Raw genomic sequence first — 25,830 nt, forward strand, 5'->3', positions numbered from 1 at the left:
TGTTTCCACAGAGGTTGCAGAGCTTGAGGCTAATTTACCGTGTAAGTACAGCGTCCACATTCAGTCCGGAAATGCTGCAGGGTAACTGCACGGAGAAGCTTTTTACGTTGCAGTGATCTTGCAGAGCCCAGAGCCTGGTTTTGTGTGTTAGGAGTAAGTTTTAATTTTGTGCAAACAGGTGGAAGTTTTTCAGGGCTCTGATAAGAGTGAGGTATTTACCGTCTTTCTGAGAGCAGCACGGCAGTGCTCTCTCCTTGTTATGGCAGAGGTGCTTCGGCTAGGTTTTGTGTCTCTTCCACAGCATTCTGTCCCACATCGTCTTTTTGTCCTTTTTTTTGAGAGAGTGCACGTGCATGAGCTGGGGAGGGGCAGAGAGAGAGGGAGAGAGAGACACGGGGCTCGATCTCACGAACCATCAGATCATGACCTGAGCCGAAATCAAGAGTTGGATGTTCAACCGAATGAGCCACCCAGGCGCCCCTGTCCCACGTCCTCTTTGAGTGAAAAGATATAAATCGATGACAGTCCTATTTTTGTGAGTGACGGCACCACTTTTTTGGTCCACAAAGTGCTTACTTGTAATTTATCTCTGTGCATGGGCTGGGGTGGCCATGTACCCCCATGTCACCAGCTGTCCTCACCGTGCTCAGTCCTTCCTGCCCAGGCACAGAGACCCACGGTGTGGTCTTCACCTGTGAGCAGGCTCACTCCCCAGGCAGCTCATTTGTGTGATGTGTCAAAGGTGCAGTTTTTTCCTGTTACTAATCCCTTCCCAAACTTAGCATATTGTGTAAGACCACTAAAGCCTGAAAGCTTTGACCATTTTAGTATTTTTTTGAATTGGGACTTTTTATCATCATACTTGGTTAAAAACAGTTCTGGGGCGCCTGGGTGGCTCAGTCGGTTAAGTGTCCGACTTTGGCTCAGGTCATGATCTCACGGTCCGTGGGTTTGAGCCCCGCGTCGGGCTCTGTGCTGACGGTTCAGAGCCTGGAGCTTGTTTCAGATTCTGTGTCTCCCTCTTTCTCTGACCCTCCCCTGTTCATGCTCTGTCTCTGTCTCAAAAATAAATAAATGTTAAAAAAAAAAAAAAAAAAAAAAAAGAAAAAACCAGTTCTGAGGTTGAGGATGTTTGTCAGGGTAGGCAAAATATTTTGTACGTTGGTCTCCTGGTCTGGGCGAATGCTCGAGAGAACTTGGTATCTGGCCCACCAGACACAGGTCAGAGAGGGTCCGTTCCCGCCACCAACTAAAGTTAGAAGTACGGTGGTGGGTGCACCTGAAGTGGTTGCAGAATCATTTGTAAGGGTAAGTACACACAGTTTCCTGAAAAATTCTTTTTAATGTATGGTATCTACATATGAGTGTGGTGGGTTGTGATATAACATAGGCTTCTTAGTGGGGGGTCTCAGTCAAAAATGTCTTAAAGATCCCTGAATTAGGGGCGCCTGGGTGGCTCAGTCGGTTAAGCACCCGACTTCGGCTCAGGTTAGATCAAGCCCCAAGTCGAGCTCTGTGCTGACAGCTGGGAGCGTGGAGCCTGCTTCGGATTCTGTGTCTCCCTCTCTCTCTGCCCTCCCCTGCTCACGCCTTGTCTCTCTCTCTCTTTCAAAAATAAACAAACATTAAAAAAAAAAAAAAAAAAAAAGAATCCCTGAATTGCTTGACCTCAAAGTTTTCTTCTAGTCAGAACTGGAAGGAAGTGTCTTGGGGTTCTCTTAAAGGGTTTATGTATATGCACATGCATATGTTTAATCAAAGACCATAAGAAGTTACTGCTTACATATGGTTCATTTTGTCCTTAAGTAAGACTCTGACAGAGATTGTTGGGTTTTAGCACGTAGAGAAGGATTGCTTCAGCTTTATCTAAAATTTTGGTTTAAAAACAAACTGGCTCAGTCGGTAGAGCATGTGACTCTTGAGGTCAGGGTCGTGAGTTCAAGCCCCCCGTTGGACTTGGAACTTACTTTAAAAAAATTACAAAAACTGTGTAATTGGCTCTCAAGCCAGAATTTTAATTACTACCTTAGGTCTGAAAAAGGTATCTTGCTAACCTTGATGGCCCAGGTATCAGATAAAAAAAAGTATGTGCTCTCTGCCTCTTTTCTCACTTTCTCCCTTCCCTCTGCCCCGTCAGAGTCAGGGAAGTCTAAGTTCGTTTGTACAAGTAAGCCATGCTTTCCAAAAGTACAGATCTCATCACAGAGCAAACAAGGAGCCACCGGAGAATAAATCCTTAGTATCTCTCTAAAGTGTTAACGAAGGAAAAGAAAATAACTTGCCATGTGAGAGTGCTGCTTGTACACATCGCATCGAGAACTAGTTTGGAGCTCTGTGCAGGCAAGTTTATAGAGGTCTCTCTGTTGGCGAAACCACACGTTCCCTCTCAGATAGAAGCATGGACGTGCTAGCCTGTGCCTGCAGGCAGAGGAAAGGCTAGGGTCCCGGGTTTCCATACAGCCCTCGCATTGAACTGAAACGAAAACCTGACTTCTCACTTTTTGTGGTCGTTGTTAGGCCTTTTTTGAGTTTTAAGATGTTTGGTTCTTTCCGTAGTTTTACTGTTTTTTAATCTACCTGGTAACTTATTTATTATTGGTGGGCCAATTTGTTCTAGAAGGATGGGTTTCTACATCTATGCCTTTGCCAAAATGAAGGAGAATGCCAGGTATTAAAAACAAATGAATGATGCCAACTTCAGCTGATCCGTGAACATTTTCTAAGCCCTTGTCGTACATTTTTGTTACCTACATCTCACTGGAAAGATAGCATTTATCATTTCAAGTTAAGATTAGGAAGAATGGGGTACCTGGGGTGGTTCAGTCGGTTGGGCGTCTGACATCAGCTCATAGTTTGTAGGTTTGAGCCCCACGTCAGGCTCTGTGCTGACAGCTCAGAGCCTGGAGTCTGCTTCGGATTCTGTGTCTCTCTCTCAGTCTGCCCCTCCCCCACTCATGCTATCTCTCTCTCTCTCTCTCAAAAATGAATAGACATTAAAAATTTTTTAAAAAGAAAGATTAGGAAGAATGAAGCACGTTCCAGTTATTCCATGGGCAGTTCACACATGTGGTTTGGGCACGTGGCTCCCAGTTTCTGTGTTTATAAAATAAGGAATGTGACGGTGTAATCTCTAAGACCCCTTCTTGCTCTTGTAGACTAAGTTACCTTTCACTCTACAATGATTTTCTCAGAGATTGATAAAGGAAGAAACCCTGCTAACGGTTTTGTATGGTTTTTACGCATCACACCAGCCTGTTTCTGAAGTCATGAGGTGAGGTGTGGTATAAGGAGAAGAGCCATGAACTGGTCTTTAATTTGGGAACTAAACCTTTTGTTGATAACCTGCGTGATTCCGGGCTGGTTGCCGAACCTCTCTGGACCTTTGTGTCGTCTCATGCTGGAGGATATTGGACGAGATGATCTCTAAGGGCCATTTCCAAGTCAAAATTGAGGTTGTCCTGTTTTCGGTGAAATTTCATACCATTAGAAAACCAGGCAAAACGTTTGCAGTGAGACTTGTAAGAAATAAAGTCAGCTGGCGATCCAAGGAGTTCAGTGCAGTATTTTCTGAGTTTATAAAGTATAGACAGTTTCTCCATATTCCTTCCCAGCATAGTGGGTGTTTATTCCTTGTGTGCTTACTGTTCTTCTATACCCTTTGTTTGAAGGAACAGATGTAGGATGTGGCCAACTTGTATCTGCACCACTAGCCATTCCCTCTTCTCCTATGGGAACTCCTTGTCCCGGTTGACCAGACCCCTTCCGGTGTGGTACAGGGGGCATAGGGCAATGCCATCTGAGCAGAGCATCCCTTCATCCACAAAGCAGGCTGAGCTACTACTTGGGTTGGGAAACTTTTTTTTTTTTTTCTTGATGCCAGGTAAACTGGGTGCTAGCTAACTTCATGGACACCTTTTTTTTTTTTTTTTTTTTTTTGTAAATGTTTATTTTTGAGAGAGGGAGAGACAGAATGAGGAGGGGAAGGACAGAGAGAAAGGGAGACACAGAATCTGAACCAGGTTCCGGGCTCCAAGTTGTCAGCACAGAGCCCGACGCGGGGCTTGAACTCACAAATCGTGAGATCATAACCTGAGCCAAAGTCGGATGCTTAACGGACTGAGCCAGCCACCCAGGTGCCCCTCTAGGACACCTTTTGAGCTTCCATTTACTGTGATGGGTCTGAATAAGTGTGGTGGTGGTTGAACAGCCCAGAAGTTTGGCCTGCGTTTTTCTGGTTTTGCCATGTTTAGTTAGCCTTACCCACACGTATTAATCTCCTTGAAGTGTGGTGTTCTCTTTTCAAACTAAAGTAGCATTATTCTTAAAGTTAATGGAAAGGTCTCAGTTTTTAGTGATCATTAAAAGATTGAAAGCGGCCATCTCAGTTTGGAATTAAAGAGGGCGGGACCGTAAGGAGGGACACCCATGGCAAAGTCACCGGCTTGCAGTGTTAGCAATAGTGGCACAGTTAGTGACACTCCAAGAGCGAGGAGGGGTCTACAGACTCTTCCAGCACTTTAAACGCCACGCGTGTTTCAAGGTCAGCCTCTGTGTAGGGGCTGCCCCCGGCTGTCAGACCTTCCTGATGTGCTGTTTCTTTTGCAGGTACGTGTAAAGTGCATTTTCCTGATCCAAACAAGCTCCACTGCTTTCAGCTAACTGTGACCCCAGGTAATGTTCTTCCACACTTAAAAGTGTTACAGTGATTTGCAAACAGCAAAGTTTGAAGGCTGCCCAGATCTATAATATTTGGCTTGATGTATCCTCTGACTTCTTGAAAGTTAAGACAGTAATGACTTCATGCCGCACGCAGAGCAGGTACGTGCCTTGTAGTCAAATGAAGCAGGATAAAGGGAGTCTGTGGCATTCAGCGGGAACTCCAGAAGTGAAGTACGGACTGACGGCCGGAGCGCAGGCCACAGAGGCAGTTGGTGCGCCGTGGAGACTGTGAGCTTTGAAATCCTGGTGGGCGCTCCTGTCTCGTGGCTGTGTGATCAGGGTTCAGGTTGCTTAATCACCTCTCTGCCCCAGCCCGCCCAGCTAGAAAGTGAGCATCAAGGACCTCTCTCACGGGACAGTTACGAGGGTTAAGTGGAAATAGACAGTGGCTGTGAAGCGCTCCAGCCCAGGGTCTGGCTCAGGGGAGGGAGCAGATCACCGGCTGTCTGTGTTAGGGCTGATAAGAGTCTAAGCTCCAGGTGCTCCAGGATGGTAACGTACTCCTCCTTGGTCAGGCTGCGCAGGAGGAAGGAGGACTCTTTATGTCCTCATTGCCGTGCGGCTCTAAGCATCGCAGATTCCAACCCGGCACAGCCCGCCATTGCTGACGTCGGGCAGCGGGTGCTGTGCTGTGACCAGTCAGTGCTCCTGTGGGGTGGGTGGGGAAGGGAGCGTTGTGGAGGAAATGGAAGGTGTTCTTTTATTCAGGGGATGGAAAGGGAGTGAGAAACCGAGAATGATGCGTCACTAGCCAATTAGAAAGTCGAAGAAAATACAGAATTTCAGTGGGCGATAATGACCCTACAAATAAGACCTGGCAGTTATCTCCCTGCAGGTAGGATGGATTATTTTCTGTTGAAGATGTTTTATAATAATGGGAAACCTCATTTTCAAAACGTGCTTGAAAACTTAAAAATTCGTTTAATCCCTTTGGTGGTTCTACAAACATCGCTGGACATGTACGTAAACTCTATCTGATACCATTTCCTCTAAGAAAGCACCAGGGGTGATAACCCGAGCACAGGCTTCTACATGCCTGACATTGAGAGATAACCGGAGCTCAGGACTTGAAACTAGGAAACCATGACAATTAGAACCACTCTGGCTGCCTTCATAAAGCACATACTGCACATTGTGCTGTTTTTAGCAAGGGCTGTTGACTCAAGGTCACCATTCCGGAAGTCATTTGCTATCATTGTTAAGTAATGCAGTGTTTTCAGAAATTCTTCTGGGGATGAAGATCGGTTCTGTGTACTGGTCTCAGACGTGTGTTTGTCATAAAAAAGTTTTCTCGCCTCTGCCTTTCTCGGGCATTTTCAGCGGTTGGCAGGCATTCCGTTGCTCTGCGCGCCACCGAGGCGTGGGCTCTGTGGTCCTCCCCGGCCGCTCAGAGACCTTTGTTGAGTTCGTCGGGCTTGTCATCATCTGACACGAGTGGGTTTGTGTCAAGTCCAGCCTCTGAATAAGAGTTTCTCTTTTTTTCTTTGTCTTTTTTTAACTGCATTTTTTTAATGGAATCACGTGGATGTTATGATTATCGAGATTGTGTACGTGGCACCATCTTTGATGTTCTTACTGTTCTCGAAAGTGGAGCGCAGTTACAGTAGTTACAGTTCGGTCTTCACCTTTCCATCAGATTCAAGAGTAACTTGTGTTTTGATGCCTGTAACTACTTAGTACCTTAGCATTTCTATTTGTAATAAGTGCACATCAGGGACACGATTGTTGCACTGAGCTGTCTGTTCAGCATGCCCTTCAGATGCTGTCTGTGTGCCCTTATTTTGTGGTGTTAGTGAGTCCGAAAGCTGCTGTGGTTCCTGCCCTTTGTTATTAAGAAACATGGCAGAGGGGCGCCTGGGTGGCTCAGTCGGTTGAGCGTCCGACTTCAGCTCAGGTCACGATCCCGTGGTCCGTGAGTTCGAGCCCCGCGTCGGGCTCTGGGCTGATGGCTCAGAGCCTGGAGCCTGCTTCCGATTCTGTGTCTCCCTCCCTCTCTCTCTGCCCCTCCCCCGTTCATGCTCTGTCTCTCTCTGTCTCAAAAATAAATGTTAAAAAAATTAAAAAAAAAAAAAAAAACATGGCAGAGATCTGTCAACCCTAAAAATGTGTCTAACATCATGGTTTTAAAACAACTTCTTGGAGTCATGCTCCTCTTAGTATTGGGAAGAAATTGTGTAACTATGCCTGAGTGAGAAAGTTTTAACCGTGTATGAAGCACATGGTCTTGAACTCTCCTCATTGGCAGCCAGTAGTCTGAAAACGCAATAAGGTAGAGAGTCTGGATATTTCGGTGGTCAGGGTGGGAGAACTGCATCTGCGTTTGAAGCCCAAAGCTCTTTTTTATCTGGCTCCTGGCAAGAAAGTTCTGTTCATACTAGGTAACATGTTCGTAGTTTTGTTTTTCGAACATCCCTCGTGCTTGGGAGTAAATGTACTCTTCTGAGGAAAGACGGAAATGTATTTTGGTGGTAGAGGAAAACTGAATTTAAGGGGGAGAAAGGTCTCCGTCAACTCACAAAATAAGAAAAAATACTAGTAAGTGAAATGAGACGAAACAAAGCAAACGCTAAAGACTTGCCGAAATGCTCCCTGGAGTCTTCTGTGAAGTTGGAGGCACAGTTTGAAAAACTGGGTCAGGTCGTAGTTGCCCCACTGACTTGCACGGGTCCCCTCAGCCTGCCTGCTCCACTGTGACGTGCAGCTTTTAGGCAGAGGGGAACATGGACTTAAATAACAATTTTTTTAAGTTTAGTTTTTACTTTTTTTTTTTTTTAAGTTTATTTATTTATTTTGAGAGAGAGAGCTCGGGAGGGACAGAGACAGAGAGAGAGAACCCAAAGCAGGCTTCATTGTCCGCGCAGAACCCGATGTGGGGCTCGAACTCACGAACTATGGGATCATGACCTGAGCCAAAACCAAGAGTCGGACACTTAAACTAACCGACTGAGCCACCCAGGCGCCCCAGTTTTTACTGTATAAAGAAATTTTACTGAGGTATAAAATTACGAACAATAAGATGTACTAATTTGGACTGTTCAGCTTTACTAAGTTTTGAAAAAATGTATATACCTGTATAACCACAAGCCCGGTAAAGATACTTGTAGTATTTCCAAAATTCTCTTCTGCCCCTGGCTACCCATCCAAAGTTCCTTTCTGGTTTCTGTTACCGTAAATGACTTTAGCCAGTTCTTGAATTTCATATAAATGGAATCTTATGTGTGCACTCAACTTTTTAAGAATGTATTTTCCGAAGGAGTTGCACTGCTGTATACTGACCAGCAATGACTGAGAAGTTCCACTTGTTCTACATACTTATCAGTATTTGAGTATGAATAGTATCTCATTGTGGTGTCAATTTGCATTTCCCCAGTGCTGGCATTTTGATTGAGATGGATCAGTTTTGCACGCAGTGGCAGCATAGCAGTGTTGAGTCTTCCCGAGCAGGAGCAGAGTCGTGTAAATCTGCTTTACTTTCTCTCAGCAGTGTTTGGTAGTTTTCGGTGTACAGGCCTTGCAAATACTTTGTTAAATATAATACCAAGTATTTCGTGTTTTTTAAGCTGTTATAAGTGGAATTTTTTAAACTTTTTTTTTTAAATACAATACCAAGTATTTCATGTTTTTTAAGCTTTTGTAAATGGTATTTTTAAAATTTCCATTTTACTTGTTACTAATTATATGAAAATACAATTGATTTTTTAACATGTTGATCCTGTGTCCTGTTCTCTCGCTAAATTCACCTATTAAATTCCAGTAGCTTCTTAATATATTCTTAGGATTTTTACATCCATGATCATTGCATCTGTGAGAAGGACATTTTTACTTCTCTTTTTAAGAGTGTGTATGCCTTCGATTTCTTTTTCTTATTGCACTGGCTATAGCCTCCAGTACAGTGTTGAAAGAGGTAGTGAGAACATATGTCTTTGCCCTGTTCCTGATCCTAAGGGAAAGTGCTCATTATTCATTGAATATGATTTTATCGGTCTTTTATCAGGTTAAAGAGTTCCCTTTTTTTCCTGTCTGCTGAGAGTTTTTATCATGTGTGTTGAATTCTTTCTAATGCTTTTTCTGCATCATTTGAGATGATCATATGATTTTTTCCTTTATTTTGTAAATATAGTAAATTCCACTTACTGATTTTTGAATGTTAAACCAACGTTATATTCCTGTGGTAAATGCCACTTGGTTGTTGTATGTTATCTGTTTTTTGTTTTTTACATTGCTGGATTAAATTTGTTAATATTTTGATACAGAATTTTATGTCAATATTCATGAGGAATGTTGGTTTGCAGTTTTCTTTTGTGATTTTTTTTTTTTTTTTTTTTTGGTCTGGTTTTGGCATCAGCAATGCTAGCCTAGTAGAATAACTGAAGAAGTGTTCCCTCTTGTTTTCTGAGAGCTTGCATAGGATTGGTATTATTTATTCCTTAAATATTTGACAGAATTCCACATTTAAGTCGTCTGGACTTAAGAGTTTTCTTTCTGGAAAGTTTTTACTTATGAATCCAAAAATAGACACAGGGTTATTCATCTACTGTGTTTGTTAAGTCAGCTTTAGTGATTTTTTTCCTTCTAAGGAATTTGTCTTTTTCACCTAAAGAATTATTGATCTAAAAGTTGTTCAGAATATTCTCTTACTCTACTGTTGTATGTAAGATCTGTACTGATGTCCCCTTTTTCATTCCTGATATTGGTAATTTCGGTCTTCTTTTTTTTTCTTGATCATGTTAGCTTGAGGTTTATCCAGTTGATCTTTGCAAAGAACTCATTTTTGTTTTTCTCAGTTGTTTGTCTGTTTCATTGATTTCTGCTCTTATCTTTATTATTTCCTTCCTTTTATAGTGAGTTTAATTTGCTTTTCTTTTTCTGCCTAAGGTGGAAACTTAGATCGTTGATTAAAAAAATTTTTTACACAATATTGGTTGAGGTGTAGGTTACATTGTTAACATATTTTTGAGTGTCAGCCATGTTGTTATTAATCAGTATTGTATCTTTTTTTGATGAGTTGTATTTTATCCTGTGAGTGTATACCAGTTTATCTGTTCACCAGTTGATAAGCCTTTGTGTCGTTTCCACTTTGGACCTATTATGCGTGAAGCTGCTGTCAAACCTTCTCATGTAGGTCTTTGCCAGCATGTTTTTATTCCCCCTGGTGACGGAATTACTGGGTTATGTGCTCAGAGTAAATTTACTTTATTAGACACTGCTATCTTGTTTTCCAAAGTGTAAGTACTGTTTTTCAGTCCTGCTAGCAGTGAATGAGAATTCCGGTTCCCTCACAGTCTTGCGGACATCTTGGCAGTCTTTTCAATTTCAGCCATTATCGTGGGTGTGTGTCTCCTTGTGACCTTTATTTGCATCCTTTCCTGTGTTTGTTTGCTGTTTGTGTATCTTCTTTGTTGAAGTGTCTATTCAAATATTTTTCCCATTTATAAATTGGGTTGCTTGTCCTCTTATCGAGTTGTAAGGTTTATATAACTGAATATAAGTTCTTTATTAAATATGTGGGGGGTTTTAACATAATAACATTTTTTTTATTAGTGTTACATATATATAAATTCTGATCAGGGAATTCTATAGCTGCATTGTAAATCTTGTGTATTACTGTGTATGTTCACCTAAATTTGTTTCTAAATGTATTAATTGTTAGCTTCGTGTTTACTTAATTTGAACATTTAATTTATAAATACACCCTAATTGGTACATGGCAATAAAAGTGTAGCTTACATTAAGTCATAAAATTTTAACTGATTTATCTGTTAGCCGTATTAATGTCTGGTTAGTGGTGCATTCTTAGCTTTGTTTCAGAACTTTGGACTTAGAAAAGTTTCTAAATGTGAAATAAAGTAAGATCCCAATTTCTGAAAAAAGAAATATGTTTGGTTAGCCTGAAAGATGGGTTTGTTTCCACTCGTGAACATTTTGGAACATTTCAGCAATCATGGAGATTTAAACATATATGGACATAGAGCACAACACTGATGCAGGCCTTGGCTTGACCTGCTCTTCAGTCCTTATAGAACTTTAGGTGGTGGTCACAGCTACTATGTCAAGGTTTCAGACCCGGAGCATGTACTCCCTGGTTCTCTCTAGTTGGATTTTTAATTTTAATATGGAGATAACCATTATGAGGGACAGATTGGAAGAGGAACAGACTTTTTCCTAGCGAAGTCTTTTCTTTGCAATAACCCTAGAAATACAGGTGGCAGTTCTTCTCTTTACATGTAAGAGAAATGTGATGTGAGCTCTTAAGACTGTCAGTTTTCTGTCCTAGCATCAGCTAATCTTTGTTAGGAGAACATTCGCTGCTCTTTTCTTGGCTCCTTCCAAGAGCTCTGTTGACATGATGCTTCCTTGCGTACCATCACACTGAGTAAGTGACTTGTCGGATAAAACTCTGTTCTTATAGTAGCTCATGCCCCCTGCCTTTCACATGACTCCGAGGCACATTTCTTTCCTGGGACGCTCAAGTTCCCTGGAGTGACTGTGAAGTTAAATATCTGATTTCCCGTTTTTAAAACTGCTCATTACCATGCTTAAAACCTATTGTGATGGTCAGTTGTAAAAACATACATAATGTGTATAAAGCTGTTTAGACGTTGAACTTTTTGGCATTGTAAAAATTGCCAGCACACTTGGTTTCCTGACCCACCGCTTAGTGCCTTTTATGTGGCATAGGCTTTTTCTTTATCTTTTGCAGAAATCATGTTTAGTGAGGTCTAATTGACGGACAGTTCACTGTTCTGGGGTGTTCCCTGCATTTTGACAGTGTGTCACCGTCAGTATAATCGAGATAGAGAATGTTTCCGTCACCTCAAAAAGGTCCCCCAGCCTCTGGCGGACATCGTTCCTGCCGTTGTGCCTTTTCCAGAATGCCATGTAAATGGACCAAAACAGCATGGAGCATTTTGTCTGTGGCTGTTCTCATTTAGCACCGTGCTTTCGAGATGCATCCATTTGGTTGTGTGTATTATCATTTCCATTGGCCATCACTGAATTTGAAGATGGGGCAAGAGCCCCCAGAAAGGAACGCAGCAGCCCTGCCCGCTGGCTGATCGTAGCCCCACGCTGCCTGTTTTGGACTTCTGATCTACCGAAGATGGTAAATTTGTGTTGTTTAAGCCACTGAGCTCGTGGTGATGAATCCTAGTAACAATTCTGACCAGTACAAATAGCTGTGCTTTCTGTGTCCTAGAGATCGAAGAAATACAAATATATCGTGTGTGTTTTTTTTTTTTTCAAGTATTTTTCAGCTTTACGTTTCACAGTTTGGTCTGTGACTTAGTTCTTTTTTTATGTGGGGCAAGAGGAGGATCTGGTTTCCCCTCCCCCCGCCATCCCTCCAGAGTGAAGGGGGAAGTGCTCCCTTCTGTTTCCTGGGACTGTGGATGAAGAGTTAGTATCAGTTCTGCACGCAGTGGTAGAATCTGCCAGGGAAGCTACCTAGCTCTGGAAGGTTGTGTTTTGTTTTTGTGGTAACATTTTAAGGATGAATACACTTTCTCTAGTAGATAGAGTAATTGGTGTCTTTCTTAAGGTTGTCCACATTTTCAAGTTTAGTGGTACAATGTTGTTCTTAATATCTTGTCCTATAAAGTTCTGTCGAGTCTCCTTTAACTCCTATTAGTGAAAGTGTGTTTTCTTTTTTTCTTGATCAGGCTAGCTGGAGGATTATCGATTTTATCAGTCTCTGCAAAGAACCAGCTTTTGGGTTTATTGATTTTCCTCTACTATCTTTTGTTGTCTGATCCTATCTTTATTACCTTCTTTCAGCTTGTTTTCAGCTTAATTTGGCTTTTTTTCCCCCAGTTCTTCAGGTGGAGGCTTAGACAGATAGTAGGATATTTCCATTTCCCTACCCAGCCTTCCTTTTACAGTTGTCCTGTCTCCTTTATGTACTCTGTGACCCAGCCTTACATATCCTGTTTTCTTTTATCTGTTTCCCAGCGTAGTCACCGCTCCTTCCTTGGGTCTGAATTTCCATCTGTTACTTTTCCTTCTGCCTGAAGAACATCCTGGGTGTTCAGGATTTGTATGTAGTACAGCCCCCGGGTGACGAGTTCATTATTGTAGAGACCTCATTCTGCTGCCTCCTGACTTGTATTCTTTCTTATAAGTAGTCAGTGCTCATTCTTTGTTCCGCTTTATGTGTGCATTTTAGTCTCTGGTTGCTTTTAAGACCGTCTCTTTATCACGTTTTTAGCAGTCTGTCTGTGATGTTCTTTGATGTGATTATTGACCTTACCTGGGCTTACTGAGCTTTCTGGATCTGTAGCTTTGGTTTTTGTGAAACTCACAAGTAATTTGACCAACATTTCTTTAAATATTTTTTCTGTAACTCCTGCCTGGGACCCCAATGGTCTATATTAATATCTCTTACATATATATTACCTCCACACGTAAATTAGCCTCCATCGGGTCCCAGGGTGCTCACTTTTCTTTAGCAGCTGACTTAGTGTTTTCTGCAGCTCCCGCGTGGCTCCCGACCCCATGTCACCGCCAAGTACCCGCCCACCTCCCCGGCTCGGCCCCACAGCGGGCTCGTGGCAGTCCTGGCTGCGGCTCTGTGCCCAGTCCGCCCTCCTCGTGGACACTGCCTCTTTGTCTTCCCCGCCCCCACCTGCCCTCAGATCCCAGGGAGACAGCCTGGCCGGAAATGGCTCTGCCACCCGCTAGCTGTGGGGCTATGGCCAGGACAGTTTCTTCCTGCACGGGCCTCAGTTTCTTCTCCGAAGGGGTGATGATGTGCCTGTCCCACTGCAGTGGTGGAGACAGGGTGAGCGAACAGGTGCATGAGCCCAGGTGACCGTGTGCGGTGCGTGCTCCGCGTGTCGGTGTGCTTAGGGTTGTGGTTGTCATCCCGATTTTGAGGGTGTACCTAAAGGCACATCCCCCAAGCCTCCCCTGAACAGTCAGCCCACAGCAGCCTCCCCTGAGATGAGCCGGCTTCACGCGCGCTGCGTCTCACGGTCCGACCGCGGATGTGTCTTCAGGTACTTCCGCGTTGGCCTGGGCACGCTGGGCGCCATCCCAGGCGTGAGGCAGATCCCGCCCTGGGCCACTGTTCGCGCGGCCCTCCGGCTCACAGTGCCTTTTACGTATTTGAAGGGCTGTGAAAAAGCCAACAAAACAGGATATGCGACAGAGACCTGTGTCCCAAGGCCTGAAGCGTACTTACCGTCTGGCTTTTTACAGAAGGAGTTTGCCGACCCCAGTCTACAAGCTCATCTTGGCAAGGACGCTGTTTTTGCTGACTTTTAAGTTTGAAATTTACATAATTTCCAGTGTGTTGTAAATATTGACATTTAAAGATAAAAGTATTATATTGCTCTTTAAAGTGTTTCCAGTAGAATCTAAATAGCATGGATACGCCCACCATCATGCCTTTTTGTAGAAATATGAACAAGCTCTAGTTCAGTGGTTGGAAAATGCTCGTTGCTGCCTTTTCTCCTCTCACTCATAGTTTTCTTCCACTCGTCCTATAGGATTGTATCCTAATGTGAACATTTTTCTGCCAAGTACTTTGTCACCTTGTCCTACTACTCTGTAAATACACGTGCGCGCACTCACACACATCTATATGTATGTGTCTAAGTTATTTAAAAAGTTTTTCTAACCGGAAGACTCTTCGGTCTCAAGCATTTTGTTCTGAACAGTTGTTAGTCATTGTTTTCACCAACTCCTGGTTCCTGCTTCTCCTCCTCGGTGCTGGCTGCCCCTCCTGTCTCCTCTCCCAGACCCCTCTAGGTGTGGGAGCCCCGAAGGCTTTGTCCCGTCCTTGGACCTTCATAGCTCATGAAATGTGAGTGCTTCCGTATACTGAACAGCTCCCACCCTGCCCTCATCCAGCCCCGACCTCCCCCACACTCCAGAATCGTGTGCTGGCGATCAACACCTCTGTTTGAATGTTGACGGGAAATCTCAGATCGACGTGTCCGAGGTTGAACTTGGTGCGGTGATGGCCCTTGCGGCCTGTTTATCTTCCCGATGGCAACTCTGCCCTTTGCGTTGCGGGGTCAGAGACCTTAGCTCTTCTTTAACCCCTCTCTTCGCCACTCCCCACCCTCATCTGTCAGCAGATCCTGGTGGTGTTCCCGTCGGAATCTTCCCAAGGTCCTAACCAGCATGATCTCTCACCGGGGTTGTTGTAACAGGTCGCCTCCACAGGGCCTGCAGCCCAGCCCTCCTCTGCTCAGACCCCTCTCCGGGCTCCCCGCCTGGCTCTGCATAAAAGCCAGCACTCTTACTGTGGTCTCCTTGGCCTCCGCTCCTCCTCTCCCCTGCCTCGCCTCTGGCTGCTGGAGTGCTCTCTGAACATACCCGCTGTTTTCATGGGCCTGGAGTGTTCTTCACCCCGATGGCCTCCGTTTTCAGGCCTTTGCTCTCTCCGACCACCCTGTGTAAAAGTTCAACTCCTCCCTTGGCTCCTTCACCTTCTTCCGCCAGAACGTGCGCTGGTACTGGGGGGAAGGTCTCTTGCTGATGTGTCACCAGGGCCCAGAACAAGGTCTGGCACATCATGAGCTCTCATCAGATATTTGCTGAATGAATGACTTTAAACAGGATGTTGTAAGCTTTGATGGTTATTAAACATAAAATAGCGTTTCATCTGAAACGGATCTGAGAATGATGGAGTTACCGTTAGCAGTTTTCTCTGATTTGGTTGATGAGTTTGTAAATGACTGTTCCTTTATGCTACAGAGAAGGAGTGCCAGTTTTCTTCCTTCATTTTCTTTTTATAGATGTAGACACTGAAGACTGCCTGATGAGAGAGGCATGGAAGGTGTTTTGTCACAGCTATGACATTCCATCCTTGGACTTCAGAATCGTATATTTTCTTGATCTTGCTGCTGACTGTTAGATCAGGTTCCTCCCTCCATTTTGTTGAAAGCAGAGAATTGGAACCCATCTGACTTGGAAAAGACTTTCTGAACACAGACATCAGAGCCCCTTAGCATCACAGTTTCTGAGGCGTTCATAAAGGCCACTTTCCCAAGACCTGTCAGCTGACCATTAATCATACCTGTCTTCACTTGGAAGCATCTTGTTTTATCTGAGATTCTCAGGAAGAGTTGAGAACTTTGAGATATTATTGGTTTTGTCGTACCCTTACCGATGTAAAAACTTAATGCTTTGTACTTCCTCCAAAGCTGGAGGCTGCAGGTTTAGCTCATTCAATGAATAAGAAATATCTCTCCAGGGGCGCCTGGGTGGCTCAGTCGGTTGAGCGTCCGACTTCGGCTCAGGTGATGATCTCACAGCTTGTGGGTTCGAGCCCCACGTCGGGCTCTGTGCTGACTGCTCAGAGCCTGGAGCCTGTTTCAGATTCTGTGTCTCCCTCTCTCTCTGACCCTCCCCCGTTCATGCTCTGTCTCTCTCTGTCTCAAAAATAAATAAACATTAAAAAAAATTAAAAAAAAAAAAAGAAATATCTCTCCAATGCTTTAGTAGGCAGAACCAGTTCTGATTGTCAGCTCAGTCAGCAGTCAGACCCACTCTCTCTTGGGAGAAGTGTTACTTATTTCTAGGATGTGCCATCCGCCGCCTCACTTCCGAGTTTAATTGCTGGCCGGCCGTTAGGTGAGGCTTGGACCCAGTCACCTGGGCAGAAGAAGGTGCCATATGCCTGTGGCTTATTGATTCCCTGTTTGCTTGCTTCTCACAGTGATCATGTGTTCTTTTACAGTCCTCTAGGGATTGAATTCACTAAATGAAAACTTTTTAAATTTGTTGTTTTTATTTATTTTTGAGAGAGAGACAGAGGGTGAGCAGGAGAGGGGCAGAGAGAGAGGGAGACACAGAATCCCAAGCAGGCTCCAGGCTCTGAGCTGTCAGCACAGAGCCCGAAGTGGGGCTCGAAGTCACGAACCGTGAGATCATGACCTGAGCTGAAGTTGGATACCCAACTGACTGAGCCACCCAGGTGCCCCAAAGCCTCTAAGTGAAATTTTAATCCTTGCTGCCATCAGACTCCACAAGATGTCTGAATTCAAGACATTCCAATATGAACTGGGATGTCTTCTTTATAACACCATACTTTGCCCTTAACAGAACTGGGTGTCAGATGGGGAAAGCACAACCCTGCCACGTGCCTCCATTTGCTGTGACCTTTGTCCACTGGGATGTTTGTGCCTTGGGGCAGTGCATCATGGTAAGAAGAGAGCTGAGAAGCCAACCTTCTGCTTCTAGTGGGGACAGCTATGAGAAGGGAGAGGGAAGGAGTGGCCGGTGGGAGTCTGACCTCGTGAGACTGTCAGGCAGCTTTCTTTTAGGGAATGCACCCGGACACTGGCCACCTAGAAGTGGATTCTCCTGGAGCTGTTTGTGCCCACAGACCCCTCGGCCAGTCTCCTCCCAGGAATACCCCTAACCTGGCTGAAAGTCAGTGGCATATGGTTCCTCTCCTTGTAACCCTGAGGGGCGGGGATAGGCTGGCCCAGTGAGCTGGATGCCAGGAACTTTCCTGCTGTGTTTCACTGTTGTACTTGAACTGTTGTCCCAGTTATCTGAGAAGCAGGAGGTTTTCAGTCGCGGCAGCCTCACACAGTGACGCAGTGGGCCGTCCCAGACTTGGATGTGGCACACGCTGGGTTACGGACGCTGTACATGAACCCTGTGCCTGCTGGTCCAGAGCTGCGCGGCCTTTCTCAGTCTCCACCCTGCAAGGCGCCAGCTTGGGAGCCGGACCCGCGAGGTGGGTCAGCAAGAAGTCTTCACTGGGGCCTTCGCTGAGAAAATCACAGGAAATAAGAGATGCTCTTAAGTGTGTTTCCTCTCCGTACAGTCTGCTTGCTCCCCAGCTGCCTTTTAAGTAGGACATGGCGTTTCTAGGCAAATTCAATAAATAAATAGAGTGGCTCGGGTCCCAAAGCTGTGTATGTCCTTAGACGAGGAGACAAGGAGTGCTGCCTCAGCAGCAGGTCATCCTCCTGACACAGACAAAGACTAGAACTCTCCGCTTCCTGTCTGTCTTCAACCAGTTCAGAGATGATAAATTGTAGTAATTATTGAATGAGAGCTTGGCTAGGACAGAGGAGTATGGTAAAATCGAACCCGCATTAGACCAAATCACAGTTTCTCTGGAACTGGTTGGCAGCCTTGTTGAAACTACATGATCGTGAAGTGGAAGGCCAACTAGAGAAAAACCGCAGTGCGGCAGGATGCGGTGACTGGAGCACAGCCCGGAGGAGCGAGAACAGGCGAGAGCAGACGCGGCGCTGCACCGGGAGCTGGGGCGACAGCACGCACGGCGCCCGCCGCACCGCGTGCAGAGCCCAGCGCCAGGTCCCCCTGCCGCGGGGGCGCCCGGTGACACAGGAGCCTCGCAGCCGCAGAGCCCCTGGTGGGCGTGGCTGTGCTCTCATGACTTCAGACCTGCGATGCCCTTGTTTGCAGAGTTCTTGTATCTGGAGGGAAAATTTTTCCCCCAAAACAGTCTTTTCTAAAGACTCTCGGTGCTGTCAGTCACTGATCCAGGGGTGCCAGTGAGGGCTAGAAATAGCCGTATCAGATGACTGGGGAAGGGTAGAATAATCTAGGCCGTATGATGGTCGAGGCCAGCAGTGAGGAAGAACATGCTGCCTCGTTCCCGTGAGTGAGTGGGCTGCGAAGTACATGAAACCCTAAGATCGCTGTGAGAAAGTAGGGAAATCAGATGTTTCTGTCATCTGGGTTGGGAAAGATCTTTGTAAGCACAGGACCAAAGACAAACCACAGAAAGACGGGCTTCAGGGTGAGAAGTAGTTGAACCACAAAATCAGTGATAAACCAGCAGACTAAGAAACACTGTAACAAATACAAAAGGCAGAGGTTGATCTTCCTAAGAGCTTTTCTATATTGGTAGTTAAAAGATGAATACTTCGGTGACAAAAGGACAGTTAAAGAACATCAGTCATTCGGTTCTTGCTTTAAAAATGATCCATAATATGAAATAAATTTCAGCCTCACTGCTTTTCAGATGAATGTAAAACAGAAATATGGTCTTTCTCCTCTGTCACACTGGCAAAGAATGAAAACATTGGGGTCTGTAAATGTTGACACAGTCTCGGAAAATTGTTGTAGTGATGATTTGTTTGACACTAACAACTCTGTATTAAATATTTATTTTATGTAAGCAGCTGAGGGAAGCAATAATATGTAGTATTGTTGATTTGTTCACAGTGATAAATATTTGGGGGAAAGTTGAACTTTCTTATGAAAGATGGTGTTAATTTTGCCAGATTGTGAAGTTCAGAGTAACTGAAAACCCCGGTGCATTTCTGGCTTGGAGCGCAGGCGTGAGCGCCCTCTGCTGGCAGCAGCACGAGTAGCGCCCACAATTCACCCGCAGGCCAGGCTCGCCTGGGGTGGGTGGACTCTTGGCAGAGGCAGAGGCGGCTGGCGCAGTTGCGACTGTGCTGTGGGGTCTGTGACCTGGTGCCACCCTGCCTCCACACGTCCTCCTGCATGCCCACCGGTGCCCTCCAGCCCCGTTCCAGGGGGCGCGCTCTGTTCAGAAGGCTGCACCGAGCACTCAGCCAGTCGGCTCGCAAGTGTTGACTGTGCACGCTCACTGGGGCAGGGGCTGTGTGCTTCACTGCCTGTCCCCAGGGCCTGGAGCACCCCTCGGACCTGACACTCTCATGGGGCAGCCAGCCGCAAAGAGATGACCTTGCAGCTTACCCAGGATGGTTAGCTGTCATGAGATGTGTTTGAAGGGGGCACACCGGTGCTGTGATGCGGAGTGGGACGGGGCCGAGGTGAGAACAGGGCTACCCGGGCCGGCTCTGGGCGACTGAGGGATGCCAGCGCCTCCCCTGAGCGCACATGGCCGGCGAGGAGACGGACAGCAGGCAGGGTCGCGGGGAGCCGATTTCAGTTCATCATCAGGGCAGGGGCAGGATTTGGGGACGTAAGGAAGGAATCCTGCAGTCTTGTTTTTTAACTCTTAATTCTCTGTTTTTTGCCGTATCCTAACATAGTGTTTGCTTTCTGTTAACTTTTTTTTTTTAATTTAAAGGATTTTTTGTTTTGTTTTGTGTTTTTGATAGATGAGGGTTACTACCAGGGTGGAAAATTTCAGTTTGAAACTGAAGTTCCTGATGCGTACAACATGGTGGTGAGTAGCCTGCGTCTGAGCCGTTGTTTCCCCTTCGCGTGGCTGGGTGGCCGTCCCGGGTCCCAGCACACCCCCACTGCATCGGGTCCCCCCAGTCCTGGGACTGAGTACAAAATGGCCAATATTTGTGGTTGGTGTTACTCGTCAGCAGGATGTAGAGCCTCGGGAGGGAGATTCCTTTCTCAACAAGTACTTGTGACTACTGTGTGCCAGGCGGCCTGCACTGGGACCTCCGCTCTGCCTAGGCTGGCACCTTCCCTGGGAGCGGCCTGTGTGGTTCATGTAAATCCTATCTGTTACATTCTAGCACTGAAGAGGCAGGCGTTTTATTTAAAACCGTGGTTCTGTTTACGGTATGGCACCAAAACCCTCGAAGTGTAGAAAACATGTACTTGAAAATTTTAGAAAAGAAGAATGCCTTATAGGTTTAAACCATAATTTATACCCATAGCTACACGTTAATCTCTCAAAGACCCACCCTAGGTAATATTCACACCAAATACTGTCACATTCTATCTTTATCAGTTAGGAAGGTGAGACAAAGTACAAAGTTACCATAGCATGAGAAAAGCAGTGAGTAGCAGACAACAGAGCTATCGAGCAGGGACAGGAAACTAATTTACGTGAATTCAGAGAAGGAAAGGAGAGGGTCATTTTGGGAAAGTGGTCGGGCCATTTGAGCTTTAAGGAGAAACAGGATTGGACTTGTCCCGACTTGGGTTGGCCCATAACCAGGGGAGGGTGGTGTTGAGGTGACGGCGAAATTTCTGGAACTGTGTTAACAGGTACAGAAATGAGAATTAGCAGCCTGCGTGCGGTGGATCGACCAAGTCGACTTGAAGGAAGAATCAGGGTTGGGGAGTAGTGGGGAGGAATGAGAAACTCAGATTTGAGGGTTGTTGAGCATTTTCACTTTGGCCTGAGAAACTAGTGACAGTTGGGAACAACTTCACAATTTTGTATTTATATATATATGTGTGTAAACATCCCCCTGATGCTTCCTAGCCCTCTCTAGGCTTATCAAATAGGAAAGAAAAATCCGCTGGTAAAATTAAGCCCCTTGTTAGCCTGAGGCTGCGGATACGGGGGACACCACGTGTCCGGTCACTTTACCTGCAGTGACTCCGTGTTGTCTGAGAAGTGGAGTTAGGCTCCCCTGCCCTGGGCCCTGGGCCCTGGCCCCACCAATGGGGTGCAGTTCAGGGGCTGTCACACTTGTTTGTGTGAAGCCAAACCTTTACCTTTACGGGGCTACGACATTAAAATTTCTTTCTGAACGTAGCTTATGAGGATGGGGTAGAGTTGGCAGTAAGGAAAAAAATTAATTTTGAAGCAAAGACAGGAAAATATGCATTTCAGGTCTTTGTCCACGCATCCATCCAGCTACCTACTGACTTTCCATATTTCCCTAATCACAGACCGAGGAGTCTGGCTCCACAGAACCCCGTACTCCCTCAGGTGAGATGTGGCTGGAGAGGTTTGGCTTCAGCACAGATGTTTACAATTCCAGGGGCTATTTTGATGTTTTCTGGAAACAGCCAGGCATACGGTACTTAAAATTCCAGACTTTTCAATTATCTGGACGTACTCTAAGGATTCCTCATCCAAAGAATGTTAAATTAAAGGATGGTAAGTTTGTGACAGTCTTTTTGGAGAGGCAGTGAGTGTTTGAGGAGGGGGGTGGCTTGGGGAGGGCCTTAGCATGAGCTGGTAGACTTTTCCAACAAGCTTTGCGGGATCTGAGACCCGCTGTTGCGGGTACGTGAGGCACCACTGAGTAGCAGAGCGTCTCGTTCCCGGTGTCGGAAGAGGGCGGAGCATGAGAAGATGCCAAGGAAGGAACCGAGTTTTGTTGAGAGCTTTCATGTGCCAGGTGCCCCCACTCACTTGTGTCCCTCCCCGGGAGTTCCCTGGGGGACATTAATACGCTCATGTTCATGCGTCAGGAAGCTAGGGCCCAGAGGGCTACAGTTGGGAACTTCCCTTGTTAGCTTTGCCAGAATAAACCGTCAGGTGCTGAAGTGGATTCCTGCCCAGGGCTGCCTGGCTACCTGGCGTGTGCCCCTCTCGCCAAACCGGGTGGCCACTCTGTAGTGAGAAAATGTTTGTCATGTTGTCCTGTCCCTGTGTGACTTCCAGAAACGGAGTGCATGGGACACGGAATAAACAAGATAGAAAACCACTGGGCCTTGAGGACGTGTTTTTTTATGTTAATTAGTGATTTATGATGATTTTACATTTTTATATTTAGTTTCTATCTCCTTTGGGAAATTTCTGAATGATCGCTGGTTGGATTTCATCAGGAATGAAACCAGTGTCCTCAAGCAAGGGGCACGGAGGGGCCAGCCTCTCTGGGTGGACCCAGACCCTGCCGCTGTTAGGACCTCTCCCCCCCCACAGGCCCCTTTGCCTGTCCCACTCCCTCCTCCAGGCTGAGTCGGTACAGTGGTCCCTGGGGCGGGGGGTGGGGGAGGTGACACCGTCCCCGGGAACCCGAGCGTGGCTGATACAGAGGTACTTGTGTTTACTCTTTTTGTATTGATCTTCGCTTACCTAACTCCTCGGTGTCCCTTTCGGCCACACTGGCGGCTCCCCGAAGCTGGGTCTGGAGCACCTTTCTTTCGCTGTATTTCCAGTGCCCGCCACATGGCGCGCACTTGTCCCGCGGGGGGCGCGCTCCGCCCATACGAACCTGCGTGCAGGAGATGAAACCAGCGTGCGAAAATGCGTAGGTTACGGGCATTTGGGGCAGAGATTGTGAGAGTAAACTGCAGGGACCCGTGCTTCATCTGCATGCGGAGACGGCCAGCCTGGGAGGGCCCCGTGGAGCCGCCTCGCTCATTTGTTCTTATGCCTTTATGTTCTTTGTAAGGACTTTGCTAACACCCCTAACACGGCACCCCTAACACGGTAACTTTTTTTTAATTTTAGCATCATAACAAGATGAACATAGGTTTTCATGTCAATTAACATATAATTACATCATCATTAGAACAGTTCACTACATGCGTCATGGTTTTAAGTCAGTCCTTTATTGCTGGTCGCTAGTTGACCAATTGTTGACAGTACGAATCAGACTTTCTGTAGATAGTAAATATTTCAAGCTTTGTGAACCGTTTTTGGTCTCTACCACGTATTCTTTTTTTCCATCACAAACTATGTGGGGTTTTTTCAAGCGATCTTTTAAAAATGTAGAAACCATACTTAGGTCCCATGCAGAGACAGGCCCGCCTGCACTCGGTTCACCAGGCCGCGGTTCGCTGCCCCCCTGGCGTGAGCAGCTGTGTCGTGCGTCCCAGACAGCACTTGCTGTACGTCTGCCCCTGCCTGTGACCTAAGCCGTTAGAAGTAGAATTAAGACCGTGGAGTAACGGATACCGGGTTTGAAGCTCTTTGTCAACACTATTAAAGCCTCCCCCCCCAGAGGTCATGCCGGCAGCCTCCTCACCGTCACTGCCTGGAAATTCCCTTTTTCCTCACAAAGATGGAATGTTTTGATTATTTTCATTTTTGCCATTTTGGGAGGAAATAAACGGTATCTAATTGTCATTTGAGTTTTTGTTTCTTAAATAAGTAGGGTGCTAAATATTTTTTCCTATTTATGAGCTTTTTATGTTCTTTATGAACTGTAATTATGTCCTTAGCCCCTTTTTCCATTGGGATGTTTGTTTTTCTTACAAGAGGTCTTAGCTGGAATTTATATGAAACTTTTTCCCCCAGTTTTCTTGGTTGTACTGTAAGGATTTTTGTTTTTCCTTTGTGTTTTGATGTTGTTCTGTAAAAGTTTGAGGTTTTTGTGCTTCACCACTGTCCTCAAATCTACTTTTGTTTTACAAGTTTTTCTTGTTATGAAATGCTTAAAACAGGCCTTCAGACTCACCAAGGTAACTCATCAGCTTTTTCCTCCAGTGCTCAAAAAAAAATGTTTTTAACGTTTATTTTTGAGAGACAGAGCGAGCAAGTACACGCGCGCGTGTGTGCAAATGGGGGCGGGGCAGAGAGAGAGGGAGACGCAGAGTCCGAAGCAGGCTCCAGGCTCCTAGCCGTCAGCCCAGAGCCCGACGCGGGGCTCGAACCCAGAGACCGTGAGATCGTGACTTGAGCTGAAGTTGGACGCTCAACTGACTGAGCCACCCAGGCGCCCCTCTTCCGGCACTCTTCTAAAGTTCTGTGTCATTTGTGTTCAATGCATCTGGAATACGAGTCTTAAGTGGGGATCCGACTGGGGTTTTCCAGATAGTTTGCCAGATGGATTCGGATGGAAGAATCCCTTTTTCCCCCACTGGTTTGCACTGCAGTAGCGGTCACATGTCAAACTCAGCCTGTGACGGGGCGGGTGGCAATGCCGGGTAGCAGGTGGAGCTGGGTATTTCTTGTCTGTCTTGCCTTAGGGGGGTCGAGGCAGCAATTTGTGTTTGGACAGCGTGTGTCAGAATCCGGGTCTGGGGTTCTGATATGCTCTCTGTTATGGGGACCGGGGCTCAGAGGACGACCATCGACGGGGACAGGGGAGGTGTCTGTGCTGGCATCTAACTGTGGAGGGTGTAAAGGGACAAAGGGGGGGGCAGTTGCAGTCAGATACTTGGAGATCTAGTGAACACTAGGTGAGGTGACAAGAGTGTCGGGGACTCTCTAGACGGGAGGGAGAGCGGGCCTTCGGGTTCCCTCAGATTCATACAGCCCGGAGTGCCAGCCTGCCCCCGTCCCCGCCTGCAGGCCTCGCCGGAAACGCACAGCCACAGCATAGTTTCTGTCAAAGGCCTTCCAGTTTACCTGCAGGAAAGCAAATTAGAGCATATTAAGTTGATTGAAACTCACTCTGAACCTAATCCTGTAATCTTTGGACACCTACATTTGCAGACCTGGATTAAGCCCTTGGGGAGTTTCTTGGTGATGATTTTTCGTGTCAGTAGAGAAATTTAGGAGGGTGCTGGAAAGTATGTCTGTTTTGTACAGACAAGACGGTGGAGCTCTTCAGAGACTGGAAAAACGCAGGAGAGCCTTTGGGCGGTGAAATACTTTGTAGGTTAGTAACAGATAAACACCTGATTATGGGGAAGATGAGACGTCGCCCCCTGTGACAAAGGGCTCCCACCTGAGTGTCTGTGAGGTGACGTGTCTGTGAGACTTGGTGAGGCGACCCTTGCGTGCCTGACCAGCTCCGTCCCGGGGGGACCTGTCTCATGCACGGGAGTGAACACGCGCGCTGGTCGAGCCCAGCCTGTGGGACGGGTGGGAGGCAGCCTGTGAATGCCCAGTCATGGGAACTGGCTCGTGAAATGCTAGTATCTGTGCCACGGCAGGCGAGGAACCCCAAAACCATCTGAAATGGTGAGAGATGCCCGTGAAAAAGTAGAGCGCACACGCCCCCGTGCCTCTGAAGAAAAACGCATGTGCCGGAACACAGCTCTGCCTAGAAGAGAGGCTCGAGGTGCGGATCAGATGTGAATGGAGATTATTTCTGGGTGGGATCATCACGTATCACAAAAGGAAAGATCTTGCCCTGTGTTTTTGTAGCTTTATCCCTCAAACAAGTCCAGGCTGCTTTACTGTGGAGTCACTTTCAAAGAACGGCTTTCCGCAAACACGCCTCCTCATAAGCGAAGTCCACGTGCCTCATTCCCACATACTCCTTTCCACTCTCTCTCCCTCCCGTGAGCGTAAAGCGGACTAAGACGTGGGTGTGGGACAGTGTACGTGCAGTAGCATCTTCAGAAACACCTGCACGGGGACTCCGCTACCACCGAAGGAGCGGTGACCGCAGCCACAGCTTAGCACGCAGGGCCCCCGTGTGAACCGGGCCGGTGGCACAGCGTGGGCTCGTCCGCAGCCCCTGCAGGGGGGGCGAGGGGGGGCCGAGGCCCAGCCACCAGCACCACGCGCCCGCGGGCCCCGGGACTCGTAGAAGCGTTGTGTTCGGGGTGCGGGCAGGCTTTGTCAGGGAGACTGGCACGTGTGGATGCGGCGTGAAGACCACTCCCACGCGGGTGACACGAGCCGGCGTCCAGAGCTGA

The 25,830-nt window shown here is 46.6% G+C and overlaps 1 protein-coding gene across 5 annotated transcripts in view; it reads left to right on the plus strand.

Moving 5' to 3' along the window:
* Nucleotides 1-25,830, plus strand: part of UBE2F (ubiquitin conjugating enzyme E2 F (putative)) — a 53,567-nt gene that overhangs the window by 14,847 nt on the left and 12,890 nt on the right. For 4 of the 5 annotated variants that reach the window (XM_042995842.1, XM_042995845.1, XM_042995843.1 and 1 more), the window contains exons 3-5: nt 12-41; nt 4,606-4,671; nt 19,749-19,816. In XM_042995842.1, coding sequence (XP_042851776.1) covers nt 12-41; nt 4,606-4,671; nt 19,749-19,816 — 164 coding nt within the window. The remainder of the gene's footprint in view (nt 1-11; nt 42-4,605; nt 4,672-19,748; nt 19,817-25,830) is intronic. The other variant, XM_042995846.1, reaches the window with a different exon arrangement.

This window comes from Panthera tigris, chromosome C1 (assembly GCF_018350195.1).
Source record: "Panthera tigris isolate Pti1 chromosome C1, P.tigris_Pti1_mat1.1, whole genome shotgun sequence".
NCBI classification, from domain to species: domain Eukaryota; kingdom Metazoa; phylum Chordata; class Mammalia; order Carnivora; family Felidae; genus Panthera; species Panthera tigris.